Below are 24,934 nucleotides of genomic sequence, written 5' to 3'. Positions count from 1 at the left end.
ACACATGCTTCATTAGAAATAAGTGTCGGATCTAGTATCAAGCGTTGCTCAAAAACTCTCTGCATGATATATATGCCAAGTTCTGGTTAAACCCCAAACTTTTTAGCACTGATGTTTGGCACATTTTTATTTGCTTAATGCTGTTTTTAATGTGATGCACTGACCATGACACTTCACTTCGGGAAATATTCAGCATCTACGGTCTATCACACATTAGCCTTGGTGTAGATATTTCAGTTACAGTTTGATGTACAGAATGAAGAAAACCTTTGAAACAGTCTTGTGTAAAGCTACTTTATTTTCCTTTATCAGTATAACATTTTGGTACTGTAAGCACCATTACAATTGTAATATCAAATTAGAATCTATCACCTGTAAAATCATCTAGCCACCCAGCGCCCACAGGGCAAAACAGTGAGATGACTCAAATTTATGTGGGCAAGTATAATAAGTCCAATTACCTGCACATTGTGAAAAAAATGCACTCAGAAAAATAAATGTGGGGGAATGTGACAGTGCAAAGCACAGAGGCAGAGATTTGGAGAGAAGGCAGGGAAACAGTTACAAACCAAAATTGTATTCAAATTTAAATGACCTCTTCTTTCAGTTATAGTTAAGACTTTTTCAAAAAGAGAAAACAAAAAGTGGAGCCTATGACGTGGACCAGTACATTCAAACAAACCACATGCAGCACAAAAAAACAAAAACAAGATTCCATGTACAATTATACACAAAATAAACAAGAATTTAGTGACCGACAACTAAACAAATGCAACAGAAAGCTCGGTTTGCCCCAAATCCCTCCTGCCACATACACCATGTTTCCCATTTGTGACTGTATCATCAGACCGCAAAATAATTTAATCCCAGGCTGCTGCAGTTTTGACCACTGATCAGTGTTGAATTCTCAGATGCCTAATGACTAGGGATTCGGTTTGGTCAGGAGTGTATGTGTTATCCAAGGGACTCTCCATTATCCAGCATCTTTTTGAACCTGACTTTAGAACCAAAATCTTGATCTCATTGGAGAAGCTACAACTGTCCACAGTCTGTAATGACGAGCTTCTTTGTGGGCGTTCCCCCCTTTGTGCCCAACTCTCCCATCTCTAGCACCACATCCATGCCTTCCCGAACCCAGCCAAAAGCCACATGTTTGAAGTCCAGGTGTTCAGCTTTCTTTAGGGTGATGAAGAACTGGGAGTTGTTGGTGTCACGCCCACGGTTGGCCATTGACAGAATGCCTGGGCCTGTGTGCCGAACATCAAAGTTCTCGTCCTCAAATTTGTTGCCGTAGATAGACTTGCCTCCTGTACCATCACTGTTGGTGATGTCGCCACCCTAAAAACCAATGGAGAACTAATGTTAGAGATCTACAATGTGGAAGACAGTAACAAGTCCATTCGATGGAATTATGAAAACAATAGTATTTTATTTAAACCTGACAAAATAATGTCAATTTCGTTAATTAATCATTGAAAAAAATGTATTTATTTATGCTTGCATGCTGTTTAATTCCATGGTAGGGGGTGGTATTGGTTCCGTTGGTAGAGTGTCTACCTAACAATCTTGGAATTGGCAGTTCACATCCTGACTTGCTCCAGCCATAAGTCAAGTATCCTAAATGTCCTTGGGCAAGACACTGAACTGCCAAACTGCCCGGCACCACCTTTGAGGTTCTGCAAGTCAGTGGCCATTAGCCTTAGCATATTGGGTCATATTTTTGATTATTGTTCATTACTGCTGTGATTAGTGTGAAAAAAAAGTCTTGATTCCTAAACAAAAGATGTTAACCTTTAAAATCTGTTCACTGATTTACTTATCTGCAATTAATCTGCCATTAATAATTACAGCTCAGATGAGCAGTCACTTTCTATTTAAAACTGGGACCACCTGTTGCTAGTGGACACATTTATATTTGATGTGTTCAAATGTAATAACTGGCTGTGCCTTGCATTTTAGTGGGCAGCAGTTAACAAGGTGGTCGTTCTCTCCCAACAAGAGGATCAAACTAAAAGGTCTGCTGGAGTTTGTTTGGCTGAGCATAGATTTAGAGAAATCACTAAACAATACTGAACAAATATTTCACGAGAGAAGAGTACAGTTTTATCAGCACCAAGTAAAACCCATAGCTAAATGTAGCTCTGCAAAAGATGAACATTTATTCATTGCTAATAATTTGTCGTAATCACATCTCTTTACCTGACACATGAAGTTAGGTATGACCCTGTGGAAGATGGAATCCTGCAGTCCAAAGCCTTTCTCACCAGTACAGAGAGCCCTGAAGTTCTCTGCTGTCTTGGGGACAATGTGAGAGAAAAGTTCTATGGTGACTGTGCCCAGTGGTTCTCCGTCTGCTGATACTTTGAGGAACACTTGTGGATTAGTGTCTCGGGAGTACTCTTGAACTCTGGACAATTGTGGTGAGGAGACACATGAACCCTCGCTGCTATCCTGGACTATTCGGCTCTGACAGTCACAGAAGGTCTTTTTGAAGGATTCTGCAATCTCAGGAGTTTTGAACTTGGCTGCCAGCTGTTCCACTACACCATCACCGTCTTGAAAAACAGTGAAAGAAAGAAGACTATCAGCTACAGGACAGCTGAAAAGCATTAGAACACATTTGGGCAGCAGGTAATGAATGTTTGCCCCAATGGCTGATGTCTGCATTCAAAAACTTTACATGGTATATGCACACTATGTACCTGAGTAGTCGGTGGCAGTCCAGATCAGTGCATTAGCTGATGTGTTCATAGGTTTGAGCTCCATCGACTGAGAGATTGTGTGATTTGCACAAACTCTCAGCACCTGCTCTCTCCTCATCAGGATTCGGTAGAAATGTTTGGTCGGGTGGAAGAGGATCTTGATGTCACCGATACCACGTTCCTTCCACTGGCTTAAGTCCCGATCCCATCGGTACAGCTTGGCACGTTCCTTAAACAGAATTTCCTCATCCTCCTCACCAGATTTTGTCTCCACCTGAGCAGCACACAATAACTCAGATGAGCTGTGGTCCTGTACCAGCTTCCAGCATCACAGACTAATGTATATATGGGTAAAGTACCTCTGGTAGTGACACTATTGGCTCAAAGTGTATGTCCACATTATTAGGGGCCTCCTCTTCATCACTGCCCGCCTCCTCACCCTTGTTTTTTGGTGCCGATGACACTACGGGCCCAAATACTGTTGCCCCAGCGTTTGCCCATGAGAAATTGGAGTCTAAATAAAATACATAACAGGTAACACATTATAATTTGGTCTGGTTAAATGTTTATGGCATGCAAAGAATCTGCTGTCAACAAAATATAATATAACAAACCATTAGTTCCAAAGGCAAATCCTTCTGTGTTTTTGGCCAAATCAGCAAAAGAGAAGCCTCCAGATGTGTTGAAGCCAAAGATGTTAGAGGAGTCTGATTGGAGGAACAAAAAGTTTAACGTTCTGGTAGCAATTTTGACAGAATGCACACACACTTTTTTTCCTGAAATTTAACATACCAGTGCAGATCCACACACAACATACAGATCAAAATAAACATGACATGATCCAAACCTTGACTAGTTGTAGCAGTAATAGAAGAAGTAGTAGCTGCACTTCCAGTGTTGGACTCTGGGCTCTTCTTAGTTGACAGGTCAATAGGGGAGCTGCTGCTTGAAGCTGCCTTCTCAGCCTCTGGTGGCTGGTCTAACGTCTGCCCCTCTGGAGCAGACACGCCGCTGGATGATGGACCTGACGTCGACTGTTCTGTGGCTGTAGCAGTGCTGCTGGATTCCGTTCCAGCTCCGCTTAACTGGGCCTCCTGATACAAAGGTTAAATTAAACTCACATTATAGATTTCCAATGAGATATTACTTATATTATTATATTATTATTATATTATTAAGAACTACTTGTCATTCACTGAAAACAGCATATAATCTGTATAAATGAATTCAGTGCATTTTCTTTGTTTTGTCTGGTACCAAGTCCTGCTGTGCCTTGCGAACTTCTGTTTCAAAGTCTTCCAGCTTGTCGTGGTCTGGGTCACTGTCTGTAGTGCTTAGATCACAGAAGAAGGTAGGTGGAAGCTGGAGGCTTTTGGCCTTTTCCTCCTCCTTCGGCGTCGGCTTCTTCTCCCACACCACTTGGCAGTCGGACTCTGAAATCAGCACACGCAAGTTAGAGGCTTTAGATGGCTTTAGGAGGGAAGGTAAGCATTATTTTAGATTATGTCCAGGTTTCTGGTCACTGAGAAATTATATTTACAGTATCACCGCCTTACAAATGTCTATGAAAAGAAAATGACTGGGGAATAAGTTATCGGACATGATGCTGATTGCGAAACAGAACATGACGTACATACCATCACCACATGCAGCGACCTTTTTCTCGGGAGAATCATCGTAGAGTTTTCCATTCAAAGCTTTTACTGCTGACTCATAGTCCTCATCTAAAAATACAAAACAGAATTCCACTTAACACATTTGTTTCTAATGAAAGAAATATGTGCCGATTGCACAGTTCCCACTTCACCCCCACAGACTTTGGACAATGCCAGGAACATTAATGTTTTGTCTGATTCAAGTATTTAGGTTTTCAGCCCATACTTGATGCCATGGTAAAAAACAACATCAAACTTTAACGCAAGAGAAAGAAAAACTTTGGTTCAAATGTCTATTTTATACGCATTTATCACATTCATTGTGAATATGTGGAATGTATATACAGTAATCAGACAGCTATGTTCTTGCTTCAGTGAAAGAGCACTATGGTAAAAGCAGCAGAGAAATAACGATGTATATTGTGCAAAATGCAAAATAGTTGCAAAATTCAGCAGTTCTAAACAGACAAGTTGCTTTAATAAACTTCTCTCTTTAGACCTCACCATCAGTTTGATCATCGCTGGTGTAGCCTGGTTCATTCTTGTAGCAGAAGAAGGTGAGAGGCAGCATGAGTTTCCTGGCTAAAGCTGCTTGTTCAGCAGTGGGTTCCCTGACATACACAACCTCTACCTCGGAATCCTCACCTGACCCTGCGCCACCTTCTGCCTGCAGGGGCCCTGTGACAGAAATTAAACAATATGCAGTCAGGCTGGGAGCACATTTCTCGAAGAAAAAGCAGAGATTAATCTGCTTAATTCCCTCTTCAACCACAGGTGTTAGTTTTGCACACACAAAAGGTCATGCACAGCAAAAATGATGAACATGCATTTGATTTATGAATGTATGAAACAAGTTATAGGGACATTTCTGAGTTTTTCATTTTATTTGGTAGACTGCACCACTTACTGAATGCACGATAATGTAAAATAGATCAGGTTTCCTTGAAGTGGCCTTGCACTGCAGCCTCATCACTGGCTGAAACTAGACTCAACAGGGAATTGCATCTCATGCTGTTGCTACACATCCTGCACTAAAAATGGAGTGTGTGACATTTGTACAGCACATTCCTCTCACACTCTCTTGTGAACACTATGTGGAATCTTCTCAGATTATCTTTCTAAAGGACATTAACTTTTACTTATGTTCTTCCTGCCGATAGACCAAATTATTCTCCGACCGTCGATCGCTTAAAGTCTGACTGGTCATTATCCATTACCACATTTACCTTTAGTTAAATTACACTATCAAATTCTCATACTTCATTTAGAGCATCATAAAAGCGCTTTTTGTGTGTGTACAATGAAAAACTTAAGGCGCACAAATGCTGTATAAACAAAATTAACTTTGTCCTTCCATTTTTAAAAGAATGTATTTCTTTTAGGTAGCTCACACTCAAAATTGACTATTTTATTTAGTTGGTGTAATTCTTCATTAATAATTCATTTAAGTTTATTAAAGTTTCGATTTGAACAGCATTATGCACCACTTTCACCATGAATTTCACTTAAACCTTATGATATTGGTGCGTTTGTATAATAAAAAAAAATAGCACCTCCACACACGGGTCATGCAGCTTATTAGCTTGATGGTTTCCAATCCGTGCATCAAGGTCATTTCTTTCTAGTAATAAGGGCCAGCCAGGTGACAGCTAAGAAGTGTTAAAACACACTGCAGTGATTAGAGTACCTGGGGGTTCAAATTGGGTGGTTGAGGTGCTGGTCCAAAAAGCCATTGGGTTATCTTTGAAAAGCCTAAAATCCAGCCCTAAGGGATGATGGGTTGTTGGGTGAAGAAAAACTAATTGTGAGGATGATATCATAATCAGAAAACAATGCCGATTGTGTTAAGTTCAAGATGTAACTAGTGTGTGTGTGTGTGTGTGTGTGTATATATTCAGTCAATCAATTTAAGAAGTTGTATTTAAAACTGCCAGTATGCAACACAGAATATGCAGCATATTCACTTGAAACCTAAAGTAGATAAGTCACTCTCTTTTTCCCCTGAAGGCACAGGTGTAGGCCTTGTGTAAAATGAAATCATAACACAGGATATAAAGTGACTACATGTGATGAATCATTATTTTATTATACTTTCTGTCCTATTAGAAATTGAGATGAGTCTTGGCTGGGTCAACTAAGATGATGAATGAGCAATGAGATGCAGATGGAACAAGGCAAAGTAAAATGAGCACAACAGTTATAGTACTCATTCAAAAAACTGAAAATCAATTATTGTACTTTTTTTTTTTTTTTACCTTTCTCTGGGATTTTGAATGCAGGTACTGCAAGTGGAGCCTTGGCAGGATATCCAGAATCTTTTTCTTTCAAACTGGATACAAATTCCCCAGTCTCAGAGTTAGATTTAGGACTTCCAAAAATCTTCTGAAGGCTATCCGTTCCGAACACAAACTTGGGGGGAGATACCACTGTCTTTGAGGGGTTGACTGGACTCTGAGACTCAGGTGTACAAGACTTACTGTCAGGGGAAAGCTTTGTACATTCCTTAGTGGTCTCTTCAAAAACAGCAATGGCTGCCTTCCCACACACTGTTGTAGGGGCCTTTGAAGATCCTGCAGCTCCACTGTCCTGAGGTGCAGCAACTCTGGATGTCACAGGAGTCATAAGCTCCTCTTTTTCTTGTGCAACTTTAGCTTCCTCAAAGACCTGCTTAAATGTATTTGCAGTATCCTGAAGCTTGAATCTCACAGCCAGCTGCTCTATGTTGCCTTCTCCCTCTTCAGCAAAGTCCATGGCACTCCAGACCCAGGCCTTCTCAGCACCTTTCATAGGCTCCAGCTTCATGGCTTTTGTAATCCAGTGGTTGGCACAGATCTTAAGTACCTGGTCTCTCCTCATTATTAATCTCACTCGTTTGGTGTTGTAATTCTGTAAGATCTTGAGGTCTCCAATACCTCGCTCCTTCCACTGACCCAGTGCCTTATCGTAGCGATAGAGTTTGGCTCTGTGACTAAAGACCACCTGCTCATTTTCCTCTCCAGTAGAAATCTCAACAAGATCAGGCAAAGGAACCACAGGTTCAAAGTACTGCCCATCTCTCTCTTCATCCTGGGTTACATCTGCTTCATCATCAGTACCAACTGACACTCTACTCTGGTTTAGCTTAGCAGGAGACTTGGAGGGGCTGATGCCAGGTTGGAAGCTGAAGCTGAAGCCCCCAGTGGATTCTCCAAAGCGGAAAAGGTTCTTTCTCAGGGAGCTGCTGGCAACTGGCGAGGCATAGATGGATGAGTCAGCAGTGTCATCTAAAGCCTCTTCTCTTAAGTCATAGTTATCCCACTCTAAGGTGGGGCCAGTGGTGTCACTGTGAGCCTTGATTACAAGGCTTGAAATATTGCTAGATGTTATATGTCCCTGGTTGTCATCATCTTTGATCTTGGTTTTCTCATCTGTCAAAAAGGACTTCAGGTCTTTCAAACCAGACTTCATTTCCTCTGCTTTCTGAATGAGATGTGCTGTTCTACCTGTGTCAACAAGCTTGTGGGGGGTTTGTAGGGGGATGTCCAAAAGAAGTCTCTGGCACTCTTCAAACTTCTCCTTAAATTCCTCAGCAAGCTCTGGGCTTTTAAACTTAGCAGCCAACTGTTCGAGTTTAGCATCACCATCTGAGAAGTCATTAGCCATCCAGATCCATGCCCTATCTGAGCCTGCCAGGGGTTTAAGATTCATAGTGGTGGTGATCCAATGATTGGCACACACCTTCAGAACCTGCTCTCTTCTCATTAGCACCCTTAGTCTGCCATTTGTGGTGTTTTTCAGAAACTTCAGGATTCCTACACCACGCTCTTTCCATTGACTGGTGTTGGAGTCAAATCTGAAGAGTTTGACACGTTGAGAATAAAGAACCTGTTCATCCTCCTCCCCTGTCACCAGGTCCACCTTTTCAGGCATTTGAACTACTGGCTCAAACTGGATATCATCATTTTCCTCTGTCCTATACATGTCATCGTCATCCAGGTCATTTGCGGCATCTGTCTTTGTGGGGGTTGTCTGCAATGATGAAAACACCTGCTCACCGGCACCAGAGAAACCTTTGAAATTGGGGTCTTCCTGCCCAAACAGGAATTCTCCAGAGGTCTTTGCCAAGTCTGCAAAACTGAATGCATTGGTTTTTCCACTAATTAGTGGATTCTGATCTTGGTCTGTTTGATCCTCTGAGGATGCAGGCACCTTTTCATTTTCATTGTGTTTGTCAGCTATGCTTTTGAGAAAACTGGAGGCTGACCCTGGCGTAGGTGCTACGTTATTGCTTGAGGGGGTTTCTTTTGCAGTGTCCTGAATGCCAAACTTGAAGCCATCAGTTGGAATGGGCATTGAGAAAGAGAAGCCTGAAGCAGTTGTGGAACTTGATCCATTCTGAGGAGCTTCAAAATTGAAAGAAACAGGTGAGCTTTTATCTTTGTTTTGACCAAACTGAAAGGTACTAACGGTTCCAAAAGGCATTACAAATCCAGCTCCTGCAGCAGGTTGATTTGTGGAACTCTTGGTTCCAAAGCTAAAGTTGAAGGTGGAGGCTGAGGGAGCAGTGCTGGTTGTGTTTTGAGCATTGGGATCTGGTGTCTGACAAGCAACACACTTATTAGCAGTTGCATCATTTCTCACTAGACAAGTATCACAATCCCATTCTCCAGCCTTCTTGGCAAACATGGCTTCAATTGAGGAGATCTCGTGTGGGGCGTGGCAGGAAACGCATTCAGAAGCCAGTGCTTCATTTCTGACAAGGCAGTTATTACAGTCCCATTGCATATCCTTTGCAAAATCAGACCCAAATCCTGAGACTGCTAGTAGATTTGATGCCACTGAAACCCCCTTTGTTGAATTAGAGACAGGGTTGGGGCTTTTACAAGCGACACATTTGTCAGCAGAGGATTCATTTCTTACTTCACATACATTGCAGTCCCACTGCCCAGGCTTCTTGCTGAACTGGGCAGCAAAGCCAGAATCAACAGCAGTTAAAGAGGGCTGCACTGCAGGTGCATCTGCAGCTGGTACAGTTTGTGCCATGACAGTTGTTTTAGCTTTGAGAGCTCTACAAGACATACAAATGTCTGCAGAGGACTCATTCCTTACAGAACATATGTCACACTCCCATTGCCCTGGCTTGTTTCCAAACTGAGCCCCAAAGCCAGATCCAAATGTACTGGTTACAGTGTCAGCAGGTTTTGAGGAACTTGTGCCAAATGTGAATGAAGTAGGTATAGAAGCTCCAAAAGCACCAAATCCAGTAAATGTTGATCCAGAAGTACTGGATTTTGATGAATCAATCCCAAACTTGAAAGTAAAAGGATTCGCTTTGGTTTCACTAGAGACCTGAATGTCTGGTTTTGTAGAAGAATTAGGATTTGCACTTTGACAAGCTACACATCGCATATCTATGGGTTTATTTCTCACACAGCACACAGTGCAGTCCCATTCCCCTTCTTTAAGTGCAAACTGGGCTGCCAGCGAGTCAGAGTCTTTTAAGCTTTCTTCTTTCTTCTTCTGTTGCTCATGCTTCTCTGGTGATTTCAGCACAGTTTTCTGTGCTTCCTCAAACTTAGCTTTGAAAAGTGATGCCTCATCTGCTGTTTTAAAGCGGATGGCCAACTGCTCGGGCTTGGGCTCTTCATCTGCATAATCAATAGCATTCCAGACCCAGGATTTGTCAGAACCAGCATTCGGTCTCAATAGCATATCAGCAGTGATGTAGTGATTGGCACAGATTTTAAGGACCTGTTCTCTTCTCATTAGGAGACGAACCTTCCCCTTGGTGCTATGCTTTAGGATTTTAACATTGCCAATGCCACGCTCCTTCCATTCTTTTGTCTCCGTGTCAAATCGAAACAACTTTGCCCTATTACAAAAGATCTCTTCCTCCTCTTCCTCACCTGTTTTCACATCTACTTTATCAGGAAGAGGTACAATGGGTTCAAAGTGAGGACCATCCTCATCCTCTTCAACATGAGTGCTATCATTGTCGCTATCCACTCCCCTTTCTTCCTCTGCTGCAGATTTGGCCAACCCAAACACTGGCTTGGCAACATCGCCAAATTTAAACGGCATTTCCACCTTTCCAAACACATTTCCAGTGCTTGTGTTCTGTGCAGAATCAACAAAGGAGAAGCTACTGAGACTTTTATTCCCAAAGGCAAAGATGCCTGTTTGGCTGGTGGGTGGTTCTTGAGCTGAAGGCTTCTCTGGAACAGAGTCTGTTTTAGTGGGAAGATCTGATGTGAGAAGACCAAGCAGACTTTCACTGTGCTTGGCCTGAGAAGCTGAGAAAGTGAAATCTCCATCATTGGATTTAAAGTTGGAGTTGAATTTAAAAGCAACTGAAGGTGTTGACTGGGCAGCTGCCCCTGCTCCAAAACTAGGCACTTTGGGAACTTCAGCAGGCACCTGCTGGCTGAAGGAGAGCTTCCCCAAGTCCACAGGTTTCCCTTCAATAATTTTTGGTGGCTGGACTTGGACAACAGATGGTTTAGTGAAGTAGCCAGGTTCAGGTAGTGGAGGATTTGTGGTTTGTTGAGTTACACTCTGGCCATAATATTCTTCACTGTATGGGGAAAGAAGGCCCGTGGCTGGTGATTCAAAACGCAAAGGGGCACCAAATACTTGTTCTTGAGGAGGATAAATGCAAGTTGGAGCTGTTTGCAATGGAGGTGTGTGAGTTGGTTGCTGATAAGCATACATATGCTGCTGAGGTGGCATGCGGTTCATACTATACATTGGGCCCTGTGTGAAAAAACAAATCCAGTGTTAATGAGTAAAATTTGGGCAAGATTAATAATAATTTAAAACAACATTAGGATAATTACCTTGGTGGGGGTTACATTTGCTGCTGTTCGCAGTAAATATTGAGAGTTATATGCTGGAGACTGGTTGTAGTACACAGATGGGCCTGTGGTGGCAACTTTAAAAAAATAAATAAATAAAATAAAAAAAAGCAGCACACATTAAGATTTCAATAGTTTTATAAAAACAAAAAAATTTGGGAGTAAATACTTAAGACATGCTTGAATTCTATGTAGTGTGCTGACCTGTTAAGGGGGCCCCATGGTAGGACTGGACTGTGCTAAAAGTGTCCTGTAAGCCCTCGGCCCCATAGCTCTCCCCATACATTTTGTGGTGAGGAGAGCCACCGTTCCCTGTGGAATTGTGCCTCAGATCATGAACTTCATTCTGCAAAACAATGAGCTTTGTGAGAAGTGACTGAAATTAAAACATCTTAACTCACAGCAAGAATGACACATAGTGGTTTGGAATATGTTGCATTTCTATGCTTTCCTGTAATATGATCTGTTACCACTTTATTCACTGCCCACACCTTCAATTATATTTACTTTCAACCTGATAAAATGAGCACACTTCTGAATTTAAGCAATGTTGGCACTCAGTAACTGCATTTTATGCAAAGATAGGAGAAAGTAAGTTTTTTTAAAACATGTTTATCATTTTATCTCTTATCCTGACCTTGAGTGCTTCAACTTGCTGACACAGCATCTGGAGGAGAGTTTTCTGATCTTCCACCCAGTGAGGTGGTGTCTTGGGAGAAATCTGTGAATCAAGAAAGGCAAAGATGTCAATAATTATTGTTGTAAATCAACGTATTTATATATGTAAAAACTACAAGAATAAAGAAATCGTAGGTTGTCCATTGCATGATAACCGACATGAACATGTCTTACCAGTCTTTTGGATGGGGAAACAATGCTTTTGTTAGGGGAGGGAGTGGAAAACTTTATGTGGGATATGGTGGCACTTGTTTCTGTGGGATGAGCAGGGCTGGAATGAGCCAGTCCACATCGACTCTCCTCCTCCTCTCCATCCATGGCTTCCCCACTCTCCCCCAGTTGCTGGTTGACATCATTCAGGAGATCCACGACTTCTTCCATGGACACAGGCAACTGGGACATGAAATGTAAAATTTACATTTTCAAGTACAACCAGAATTTAAAAAACTCACAAGTTGGAAAGATGTGTAAGACATTTTAGCATTTGATGGAAAATACTAGAAAAAGCATTTCCAAAAAGAAAATGCATTGTGAGTGATTAAGCGGTGAAAGGATTTTCCAAGCAAAGCTGAAAAACTATTTTTGCTGAAAAGTCCGACATGTTTGCTTTTGCAGAATTGAAACTCGATTATTTTTAAAATAGCTTAAAGTTTTGCTTTCGCTAAAACAGCTGAAACGTTTACTATAAAAATTTAAAAAATGTTTTTAAAATGTAAAAAGTAAGCAGAATTCAAGGTTAACTGTTTTGCCTACAATAGATGCAACATGAAATAGTAGCATATAATGCTGGAAACTAGAAATCTAATAATAGCTGAGTGCAAAGTTTAAGTCAAACACCTGAAAAAAGTAGAATTTATAAACTACTACGACCTTTTCAAAACATCATGATACAGTTGAAATCTCTGTAGGTCATAGTATCAGATATAAGCTAAAAACGGCTCAACTGTTCTTGCTGAAATCCGTGAAACGAAATGGCGCTTCCTTATGTACTGGTTAGGCAAACAGTTAACCTTTAAGACTTCAAAGGCAGTTATGTGATGTCAGTGATGATGTCATCCAATTAATAATTTATGAGTATAAAAACCTTAAAAGTATAAAAAATAAGTATACACGCATTAATGTCCTTTATAAGCTGAACGTTTTGAAGTTTGTATGGTGTTTCTAGCCGAGTTTGGTGCCAATTACGGACGGAAGTCATAATTATTATTAACGTAGATTCGCTCATTTTGAATTTTTATGGCTGTGAATCCAAGATGCCAGCACGGAGCACATCTCTCTGTTTCTGTGAGCTTTACATTATTTCTGGGACATTTTGTTTCTCTGACAGTTATCGAATTTTCCGTCGCTCACTTTGCATACGTCCTCAATCACGCTCGAATTAAATCCGACGGGGTAACTTTCTTGCTGCCTACTTCGGAAGTCAGTTGTTCCGTTGCGGTGCCTTTGCCCCGTACCTCATCTCTATGCCTGAGGCAACCACAGGGTGTGTCGGGCGTTGCTATTTGGCTAGCAAAGAGTAAACCGGATCGCTGCCCAGCCATCTTTGACTGGGAATTACAAACAAATATTGGATCAAGTACTGTATGGCAGCATCGGCGTCCTGTTAACATTCACCGTAATGCAATGTTAATAGATGTAATCCTCGCTAACAGGCCTGATCGGTAAAAATCTGGAGGTTTACAAAGCCTCAGTGACCACTGTACTACAGCTTGCGTTCACAAGGGTACTATATCCAAAAAATCCCCCTTTGATTGTTAAGAGTTTTCCAAAAAACGTTAATGAAAATGCTTTCTTAAATGATTTATCACGACTAGAACGGAAAAGACTTGATTTCTTTAAGTGGAATAATGACAGAGTAAAAAAAAACAAACGTTTCAGTCCCTGGTTTAACCCCAACCATCTGAGCTTATGCAGCAGATCTCTAATAAAACATCAGAATGACAATAGACTTGCAAAAACCAGATTTTTTTTTAAACAACTCATTGTGGCACTGAACGTAAAAAAATTCTGGAGCACTATTAAATTAATGGAAAACAAAACTTCTCTTTCCCATCTGCCTACTGTAATTAATTTCAACATTGTTGTTGTTACAAACATAAAATGTTGGAACATTCTAACAGGCACTTTGCTAGAGCTGGTTGTGCCTATGACAATACACCCTCTGCTACGGATCCTTTCCAATACTTGTCACTCATTATCTACCCTGGGATGTCCCGTTTTCCTTCCAGCCATTACAGGAGTCTTAGGTTCTTGCAGAAGTTTGGACACACAAATCTGCTGGAATGGATGCAATAAACCCTTTATTCCTGTAATGGGAGCTCATGTAATTGCAGCCCCCCATCTCCTGCCTGTTCAACCTCTCTCTACAATCTGGTGAGTTCCCCCAGGACTGGGATTTGCTGCAGTCACCCCACTCTTTAAAAGGAGGTGTCAATTTGGATCTAAACTGTTCTAGACCAATCTCTATTCTGCACTACCTCACCAAAATAGTTGAGAAACTGGTCAACAAGCAGCTTATACACCACCTGGGAACCCACAATAAACTTAACCCGGTGCATTTGGGTTTTAGATCAGAACATATTTGTATCTCTGCCTCACTCAAAGTTATAAACGATACATATGCCATAGATAGTAAAGAGTGTTGCATATCCATATTTGTTGATTTGGCCAAGGTGATTCTGTGGCTCACTATTGCTGAAAAGACTCCTGGCATGGTTCAAAAGTTACCGTTCTGGCCGTTTTCAGTCAGTTAGGGTTGAGAGGCTTTTCTTAAGATCCTTTGCCCCTATCTAAAGTTATTCTCCAGGGATCCATATTAGGTCCAAATTGAATATTTATGTCAACAAGACTGCACAAGCCGCTGGTGACTCATATACATTTGTATGCCAATGATACTATTATTTATTCAGTAAATTCACTGCGCTGTTCTCCCTGCAGGCCAGTTTCATTAGTATGCACTTTTTTAAAAAAATCTTTACTCTAGTTATAAACACAAATAAAACAAAATCCCTTGGTCTTCAAGGGAAGTTTACCACAGATTGAGTGTGCCCTTAAAATCTCCTCCCTGGATGGCTCTGATAAAGATTTCATTAACTGTTATAAATATCTATCACATTTTAATTTGAATCACATACATTTTCTGCTTACAAAAGGTAAAAATCAAGAATAGTCTCTCTTTCTTAATAATTCCCCATTTAGTCATTCTGCAAAAAAAACCTGATTAAACTGACAGTTCTCTGTGTTTTAGACTATGGCGATGTTGTCTATAAGTCAGCTTCAAACACCCTTTTAAAAAGCTTGATGTAATTTACCACTCTTCCATCCCCTTTGTGTCTGGGGATCCATTAAATACTCACCACTGCAGCTTGCATTCATTGGTGAATTGGCCTTCACTCCACTCCCACAGACAGACTCATTGATTTCTGCTCATTTATAAAATCCTCATTGGGAAAAACCCCTTATATTTACAGCTTAATATTCATAAAACTAGTCATAGTCTTTATTCCTATAGTTTAATTAACCTCCATATTCATCCTTTGGTTACACCTCCTTTCATGTTTTGTGCAACAACTGGGATTATTTGCAACAAACTCTGAAGTTCAGCTCTTTTATACTGCTCCTCTACATTAAGAATTCAATACAAAAAAAACTCAAAGATCATTGCACTTGTTTTTAACTATCCACTTTTAATGTACGCCACTGTATATATTTAAAATTACTGTTTTGCATCTGTCCTTCATGCTGCCTCTTGGCCAGGTTGTTGTTGTAATTGAGAAATAGTTCTCAGTTAACTCACCTGGTCAATTAATTGAAAATAAAATCCATCTCAAAAGAGTTGGAATGTTTACCATTGTGTAGCATCCCCTCTTGTTTTAACAACTTTCCGTCAATGTCTGGTAAGTGAGGAGACCAGGGCTGGAGTTTAAGGAGAGGAATGTTACCCCAATCCTTTTCTGAAGCAGGATGCTAGTTGCTTAACAGTCCTGGGCCTTTGTTGTTTAATGATGTGCCAAATGTTTCCTATTGCTGAAAGGTCTGGACTGCAGGCAGCCAGTTCAGCACCTGGACTCTTCTATTGCAAAGCCATGCTGTTGTGATGCAATATGGGGTTTAGCATTGTTTTGCTGAAATATGCAAGGCCTTCTCTGCAAGACGTCTGGATGGGAACATACGTTGCTCTAAAACCTTTAGTACTTTTTATGTACTTCTCAGCATTGATGGGGCCTTTCCAGATGTGTAAGCTGCTCACACTATAGGCACTAATGCACCCCAATACCATCAGAGATGCAGGCTTTTGAACAGTCTGCTGATAACAAGATGGATGGTCTCGCTCCTCTTTACTCTGCTTCAGACCATCTTAAATAAGCTTTGGCCTTTGCACAGAGATTCCTCCTGATTCTCTGAATCTTTTGATGAAGTCACAATTTCACCTTTAGGAAGATTTTTCTCTAACTGTTACACCATTTTTAGAAGCAGTTTTTCACAGATTTGTGAACAAGCGGATTAGACTCTCTGAGATGCTCCTTTTATATCCAGTCATGCTACTGACCTGTTGGCAATTAACCTAATTAGTTGTCAAATGCTCCTCAACTAGTTGTTTTATTTGCAGGAATTACTTTTTACTGTTATAAGTTTTGAGATGTGTTGCTACTATTCAAAATGTGCCAATATTTTCCATGAAATTGTAAAATATCTCAGTTCCCACATCTGATATGTTATTTCTGTTGTATTGTGAATAAAATATGGGCTGATGAGATTTGCAAAATATTGCATTCTGTTTTTATTTTAAGTTTTTTTGAATTGGGGTTGTAAAACCCGTTCAACAAGTATGGGTCACTGAAAATCAAATTTAAAAAAAGAAAAGAAAAATAGAGACTTACCTTTTCAATGTCATCTGCATTGGCACTGTAGATCTTAGATAAGTAGAACCTGAACTTTCTCAGGAAAGAGATACACCTGTCTTGAGTCTCCTCCACTCCATTGCTGGCCTCCTCTGACAGTCGCTGGTAGATCTAACAATAATATACAGCAAATCATTTAAAACAAATAGGATATATAAAAAAACTTGATTCCATCCAAGGGGTTAAACAAATGTCATATTAGTGGGCTGATCCAGCTGAATTTTGGAGTCTCTCAGTTAAATGTGGTTTAATCCACATTTTTCAGATTCATTCAAACCAGGATGTGCACACAAGGGCAGAAAACATAAAAAAGTAGATGAAAATAAGAACTTATCACAGCTATATTGTGTAACAGGGATGTGCGATAAAAAAAAAAAAAGTAGAATCTAGATATATGCTGGAATTTTAATAATGACCACAAATAGAAAATATGTGCAAATGTTTACACACCACAGTTTGTTGACATGACTCATACAATTTAGGCCCAGCTGACTTAAATATTTTTGAACAGGTGGCGTTTATCTTGGAATTAAAGTAACTGTATCCAAAAGTAGTTTGAAATCATCTCTTCAACTGCTTACACCACCACCATGTTATTTGCGATCCAATTAGAAAGTGTTATGTCTGGCCATCTGTTGCTTTTGGTATCAAATTTTTTTTGCAGATTGATTTTGTTGAAGTTGGCCAAACGTGTTATGTGCTGGTATCTCCGCTGCTTTCAACCTGTCATTGATAGCTGACTCCTGAACCTTTTCATATTCTGCAAAGTGGTTCACAGTTGGGCAATAGAAGTTAGTTGTAGAGCTGTCTTTGATGGCAACCAATTTCTGAAATACCTTGCTGGATTGTCATCTTTTCAATGCCAAACCGTGTGAGGATGATACACACCCAGCAACTGAATCTAACATAGTAGATTGTGAAGCTAGTGTTGGCTGTATTTTGTATCGCACACCCTTATTAAGTAGAAGCTGATAACATACTCGAACCAAATGCCAGATTGATGACAAGTTATTGATTGTTTCCAATGTAGCGATGGCCTCCTCTGTCCTGCCTTCAATGTCAAGGAGAGCTGCATATGCTATCTTCGCTTCCTCTTCATAACCCTTCACAGAAGAAATCTGAAAAGGCACATGAACATGCAAACATGTAAGCCGGCATGGTACAACTTACTAAATCTGACATTTGGTCTTAGTTGTCTTAAATGTTCCTTGCAATAAAAAGGAAACCACAACTACAGTATTAACCTGAATATCTTGGAACGGAAAATGTATAAAGAGGGGGTCAAGTGGCTCAGGTATACTGCGTCTGTTTTTGATCCTTTCCAATAGTGGGTGGACAACCTTCCAGTAATGGACACTGCGGCCAATGTACTCCTTCTGGTCGTAGTATGAGTTCACCCCATCACCCTGGATTTTCAAACATACAAACACACCTAGATATCAAAGATAGAAGAGGAGCCAGCCACATTAGTTTAATGCAGGGAGGACATTTTTCAACTTTCATCTGAATTTAAGGAAGCAAACAATTAGTGTCCGATTAAAAATTAACATTAACTTTACCAGCTCATAAGAGCAGATGATACAGACTAGTAACTATGTACACTCCTACTCACCATGAAAGACATAAGGAGGTGGTGTCAATCAAGGAGAACATTTTTGACTAATCTTTAACCGTAAATAAATAGGTTCAAAAATAAAATACATAAATATATGGCAATCAATGTTGATACTTTCACATGGTGCCACATACAAAAAAACAGTGCAGAAAGTGTTTCTTGACGCAAAGTCTATTCTAAAACAAATGAACATACTGACATGACCAGCACATGTGGCTGTTTAGATATCAGAGTCCCATTTTGTAACTGTAGAGCAAGTGACTAAAAGAAAGAGGTTAACTGGTGTAAACCGGCAACCTTATAACAGGAAAAGCCAGAATTTGTGTGCTGTAGTGTGACGCTTTGTTTTTCATTACAATTGAAATTAGCGTCTATCGATTGAATCTGAGTTACTGAAAATATAGTATGAAGACTGCAGTTCTGAGGTCAAGACCAAGAGTGATCAACACTTTTTCCGACTGTCTAGCTGGCTACTTACTAAGCTTGTGAAAAATGTGTGAATGTGTGTACCGTCTGTCTTAGACCCTGAGCCCAGTGGATGACCAACGCCGGTTGGAGCCCATGTTTTTCTCCAGCTCTTAGAGTGTTTAGACCATGTTGCACAATCATCCGCAGCTTGGCTGACATGCCAGGACTGCACGAAGACAACAAATACATTATCAGGAGTTCACAATAATTACACTAAAATAAGTTTGTACTGTGAGTTGACAAAGTCAGTCGCTGAATTCATACTTTTGTTTGAACAAAATACTAAATTATTCTGTGTTTTCATTATGAACTTTAGTGCTGTATGATCACCAAGTAACAGGTTAATGTCAGCAAAGCAGAAGCTGTCACCAGAATTTGATCACAATTATGTTACTTTGGTCGACAAGAGCCTCACACACACTGACTGTTTCAGACAGTGCACACAAACCTGCAGAAGAGCTTGTGTGCAATCCTCAACAGGAAGCACGTTTGTTTGTTTATTTATTACATTTCTGAGACATCTTGCAAACTTAACCAAACTAAAAAGCAAATTCACTGTATGTTTAATTTTTAACCCAGTTTCTGATTGATGGCCTTTATGGCCTTAAGTGCCTTGTCTAATATGGATTTCAGCATTAGTGGGACTCACGGTGCTCGTTTATGAATGAGGCTGTAGATGGCATCCCACCACTCCCTCTGTCTGTCAGTGGTCAAGAGACGAAGGAGGGGAAGGGGGAGACAGCGAGGCTCATAGAGTTGCTGTTGATTAACTGTGCTGCTGATTTTCGCTGTTTCCTGGAGCTGACAGTGGCTACAGAACACCACACCATGTAAAAACACCTGAAGAAAATTTTTTACCATGAAATACAGTAGTAATAGTAGTAAATATTTATACATACATATTTAGGTTTATGTAGTTGTTTTGTAGTGTTAGGATTCCAGGCAATCAGTTTGCATAAAAATGGGTTGTGATCCGTTTTGAATACTGTGGGAGGGAGAGCCTTCCATTTCCATCCTGATCTCTCATAAACACACTCCTATTCAATGCTTTGTTCAAAATTATGAGTTTTCCAAGCACTAATGAAACAAACTAAAAAAAAAACCTCTTTGAGGTTGTATTGTTAAATCTTTTCTTGTAAATGTCCTAATAGTATACATCAGCACAGTTTTATGCCATGCTGGGTGGACCCATCCAACAAGGCAATTTAATTCCTCCTACCTCAAGGTCCAGCAAGCAGATGGACTCTGGTGCATTGGTGTCAAGTTTGGAGGTTTCCAGGGTAAGCCTGGGAAAGAGCTGCTGCAACCAGTCACGCAGGGCTGGTCTTTGAGCCAGAAGAGTCCACTGTAACCCCAACCAGCACAAATGTTGCAAGTCACCATCATGCAGCAGGATGGAGCCTACAGAGGACACACAGAATTGTATTAGAATGTAGGATTCAGCAAAATGTAATAACTGTTTATGCCTGAATGCATAAAATCTGTAATTATTTGCATTTGCACTAACAACTGTAGTTATAAATATTAACACTAAAGTAAACTCTGGTTACAGATAAATGGATTTTTTATGCATCTGTGAAATTCGCAGTTTAAATTAAAGTATACAATTAATAATTTAAAATTTAAATCTTAATATAATTTAAGAGAGAAAACTGAAACATTGAGAAAACAGAAAAGTAAAATTAACTGGGCTTTAAAGGACACACACACACACACAAACACACAAACACACACACACACACTTCAATGAGATAACTGTTTTTTTACCAATATCACATTTGGCCAGTTGAGAGAGCTCTGGAGCTGTGGCACTGATGGAATGAATGTCATCATTGGCAATAAATGAAGATCCAGTAGAGGCCTGTGATCCAAACAATAGTTCAAAGAGAGAGTCCCGACCACTGCGGTTTCCAAAAGCTTCCACCACCTAAACACAGAAATCAGTAACAACAATTAAAAATATTACTTGTTTCTAAATATATAAAAACATTAAAGACCAATCACACATAAGTCACATCAAATAACTGTATACACCCCCCCAAGTTGTATTTATCCAACATTTTTCACAGGCAGACTGAAAATGAATAAAGGCAACTAAATATATTGCAATTCAGGTATATAAAGTCCTTAATATTATAGGTTAAAGCAATTATAATTTTAAACAGATTGAAAAGACGACAAACCTCTCTCATCAAGTTGGCTGGATCAGTGCTCAGATTGAGTAACATATGTCCGGCCTGACTCTGCCGGTCGTTTGCCAGCAGCTCCAGAAGATGTGGGGCTGACTGGAGACTTTTAGTCACCTTAGGCTTTGGTCTGGGGACCTGGTGACACACACACAGAAAATGTATTCCTGATTGAGAAACAGATAAATGACAGACATTGGTTATATTTGTGTTAGTCAGTGTGTCAATACCTGGTATGCCAGCAGGTAGCACAGTGCAGACATATCAATGATTTCCCTCCAGGTCTGTTGGCGATCCTGTGCCAGTTTTAATAGCAGTGTTGCAGTATGCAGGTAGAGGTGACCTCTCATCTCCACAAACATCTCATAAAATTCATCTGTGTGGCGGCCTGCAATGCTGCTCAGAGTCTGCATAGCTTGGTCAAAACTACACACACGCAGACACACACACACGCTTAATATAGTGCACAATTTCCGCCAGTTTTAGTGAAATAAAATACTGATTCCCTGGATTCTCAACATTAGACAACAACTACATTCCACTTAAATAAAATATATGTTTGCTTCACAACATTTTAAACACGTGTTTGATTATGGATTAATGTTTGAGGGTTTTAAGCATCAAAAATGTTTGTGAATACACCTACATCCACACGTTGACCTTGCTAATATTTAAAAAATGTCTAATGTGAAGACATGAAGAAATTTTGTAAGTATAAGACATTAACTTAGAACATAATGTGACCATGAAAAAAAGATGTATAATACCATCATAAATACATAAAAAGTGAGTAGAAGGTAGATTTTAGAAGATATTTTAACATAGATTTTTATAAAAACCTTGTCTACAGAGTTTGTATACAACAAGACCTACCTTGTGAGTGCATCACGGCTGGAATTCACACTGCTCTCAGACAGTGTAAGTCTCAGTAGGTTGCAATGGGCCAATAGGAGCTCCCTCTGAAGAAGTCGGCACATCTTTTCATTGCTAGATACTGTGAACTGGGCCAGATACTCCTTAAAAGAAATAAAAATAATAATTAATATTTAGTTTGCAGTTATGTATCTGTAACAAGCTTGTAAATAAGAATGCTGATCCTAACCTGTCCGATATACTATACTGTAACTATAACCCTTTTACATTTGAGGCCAACTAACCTTCAGTGTGTGTACCACCACGGTGTACCAGTCCAGACTGTGGCTCAACAAGCTCTTTTTCTCAGTAGCCAGGCAATGCTCGACAGCTTCTTTCAGGCGACCATCCTGGCTTAACAGCTGTACCAGCTTTACATTGACATGTGCATCCGCTGGCCTTGCTGCCAGCTCGGCCTGGAGGAGGTCAAACAAGCGGTTCAAGCCCTGCTGACCCTGACGCCTCAACAGACGCTCCTGTATGGAGTGGCACAGATTAAAAAAATAAATAAAAATTAGTTGGGCATCCTTTCCCCTTTAAGTTAATATACACCTCTTTCCTATATTGTATATACTAATTCTATTTAAGGACAATTCTGCACATTCCATGTTAGAAAACATAAAAACATAGAAAACAATTGGCAGAGTGAGGAGCACAGGTTGTGATCTAGTCAGTTGTTAAAAACAAGTTAAAAAAAGTGGAATTTGACGATGTCAACACCTGATATTTGCAATGCATATTCAAGATTAAAAAAATAAATATAAGCTTTACTTTCAAGTTGAACACCGCAGGGTTTGCTGGCAGCAGTTTCGCAGCTTTCTCAACCCAAAACTCAGCCCTGCTATCACACTCCTCCTTACTGACAAGTAGCTCTGCCACTTTCAGCACCAGATCCTTTTGGGTTGGATTCAAGTCCACTGACCGCTGCGAACACAGAAGTGAAGACATACTGGGGTCAATTGTTTTTAAAGCCTGCAGAAATACTATCTATTTAAAGGCCAAAACTTTTCCAAAACTTGGAATCAGTGTGTAAATAAAGACCAGTAGGATCAAAATTTTAATTAACCTTCAGTTAAACACACACACACACACACACACACACACACACAGTATGTATACAGCCCTTTTAACTCAAAGTGTTTTAATTGACTGTGCACATGTGGAAAGCAACATGTCTGAATCAATCAGCCCTGCATTTAATAACCATCAAGAGTCACATCATGCTCACTCAGAACTATGCAAGGGTTGATAAGAGAAAGGCATTGGTTTTTCCTACCTTGTAACATCCTACTGCCTTGTTGATGTCTTCCTCTCTCTCATAGAGCTGTCCAAGGAATTTGTGCGCTTTGGGATCCCTCTCTTGGACTTTGAGATACTCGGATACATGTCTATTAAGGGCATAAAACATGCAAAATTACCATCAATAAAACAGAGACCATACTGAAAAGCAATAATGCATTTAGTCATACATGCTTACCTTTTGGCAAGTTCATATTCCTTTGCTTCAAAATACAATTTTGCAAATAAAAATCCTTTGACTGGCTTCTGCAGAAAGAAAACAGCAAAAGGTGAATTTCAGTAAAACATTCATTGAGAAATCCTAATCATATTATTCTTGTTACATTAGTTAGATGGTGCATTATTAAATGTCATCAAGAGTTAAAACATACGTTAATTTTGAAATTGTCCTTTTGGAAGGCATTATGACTTACAACGCATCTCTGACATACTAGAAACGTATGTAGCTTTTGACGTTTGACTTTATATGACTGACGACAGTAAAAGTATTAATTGTGTTTGGAAGGGGGTAATGAGATGTCTCCAAGCCACCTGGACTGAGATCTTTTACATCAGGACCCTAATACAAATAGGGTACGGTTGTTTTAGTGGTTTCTTTTGTCACAATTAAGTTCATGCTGATTATTTTCAGCTTCTTTCATTCCTGGGTCTTAGCTAAGGACCAAAGGTGACATGACCTTTGCTGAAAGTGCCAGCCTGTGTCTATCTACATTACAGGCCGTTCTCATGGTCAGTAGCGTACGGGCCAATAATTTAGAGACTGTGTAACACTTAATGAGAACCAGACCAGTAACATGTGTTTAAGGATTTCAGCAATGGAACTAATGATAAACAATGAGGCTTACACATACTATAAAGTACCTAACGTTAACATAACCCGTTGCAAACATTTTAAAAGGCATGTTGTTCCGTGTACTATTACCAATTGTAAGCAGTCTAAGTAGCCTGTGTTGGCTAACAAACAGAGCTAATCGCCTGTATACAGACCATACCGCGCATTTTTCTGAACACTGAGGGGAGGACACGACGAGGCGTCACCATGCCGGTTAGCTAACAGTTAGCTGCGCTGCTAGCCGGGTACTGTATCTTAGATTACACAACCAGCAGGATTCAAGCTATCTTAATTCAGACTATAACTAACGTCCGTTTGACCTGTAGCTCAGTGTCTCACCGTACCGGCTGGCTGACACACGCGGGTCTGACATGCAGGTAGCATGCTAACATTAGCCCCCGGTTCAACTTACCTCTTTGAGAGAAGGAGATGAACTCTGTACGGAGGACACGTAACGGTCCACTTCAGCCTTACTTCGCCGCATGACTTAGAAAAAAGTCCTTGTGAAGCAGCTGACAAAAGTGCATAGAATACTAGAAAATCACAAATGATTACAAAAAACGGACATTAATGTCGTCTCGACTATCTCTTCGGTACGTTAACTCCCCATGATAATATTGCGCAGTCTCATCACCGTCAAATGGCAGAGAATCACGTGGGTTGTGCGCTTTCTTGAATCAAGCTCTTGAACCAATGAGAAGGAAGGATTCGTTTTGACGCAAGGTGACGAGTTTTATTTTCAAGAGGGGTTGGACTGGTCGGTGTGAACTGAATAATACACGAAAATGCAGTAAAGCTAGTAATATTTTCAGCAAAGGTATCTTATAAATTTTAAATATTGCCTTGGAATTTT

The 24,934-nt window shown here is 40.1% G+C and overlaps 1 protein-coding gene across 2 annotated transcripts; it reads right to left on the bottom strand.

Moving 5' to 3' along the window:
* Positions 1 to 280: 280 nt before the first annotated feature.
* Positions 281 to 24,724, bottom strand: ranbp2 (RAN binding protein 2). 2 transcript variants are annotated; one of them, XM_067516032.1, is made up of 30 exons: positions 24,494 to 24,724; positions 23,428 to 23,495; positions 23,227 to 23,338; positions 22,722 to 22,874; positions 22,196 to 22,426; positions 21,912 to 22,054; positions 21,269 to 21,464; positions 21,036 to 21,176; positions 20,620 to 20,779; positions 20,072 to 20,253; positions 19,502 to 19,692; positions 18,895 to 19,018; positions 18,014 to 18,175; positions 17,750 to 17,887; positions 16,749 to 16,880; positions 12,043 to 12,261; positions 11,828 to 11,911; positions 11,395 to 11,536; positions 11,173 to 11,267; positions 6,613 to 11,089; positions 6,045 to 6,122; positions 4,862 to 5,035; positions 4,340 to 4,426; positions 3,960 to 4,135; positions 3,550 to 3,796; positions 3,317 to 3,409; positions 3,062 to 3,216; positions 2,703 to 2,976; positions 2,200 to 2,555; positions 281 to 1,338 (listed from the first exon to the last, which is right to left on the bottom strand). In XM_067516032.1, the coding sequence occupies exons 1-30, from the start codon at positions 24,563 to 24,565 to the stop codon at positions 1,033 to 1,035; spliced, it is 9,168 nt and encodes a 3,055-aa protein (XP_067372133.1). In that variant the 5' UTR covers positions 24,566 to 24,724; the 3' UTR covers positions 281 to 1,032. The 2 variants fall into 2 exon arrangements, with proteins under 2 accessions (XP_067372133.1, XP_067372134.1); XM_067516033.1 differs by lacking the exon at positions 6,045 to 6,122.
* Between the last annotated feature and the right edge of the window lie 210 nt (positions 24,725 to 24,934).

The sequence above is a fragment of the Channa argus genome, chromosome 9, assembly GCF_033026475.1.
Source record: "Channa argus isolate prfri chromosome 9, Channa argus male v1.0, whole genome shotgun sequence".
Lineage (NCBI taxonomy): Eukaryota > Metazoa > Chordata > Actinopteri > Anabantiformes > Channidae > Channa > Channa argus.
This window is presented reverse-complemented; position numbering and strand designations above follow the sequence as displayed.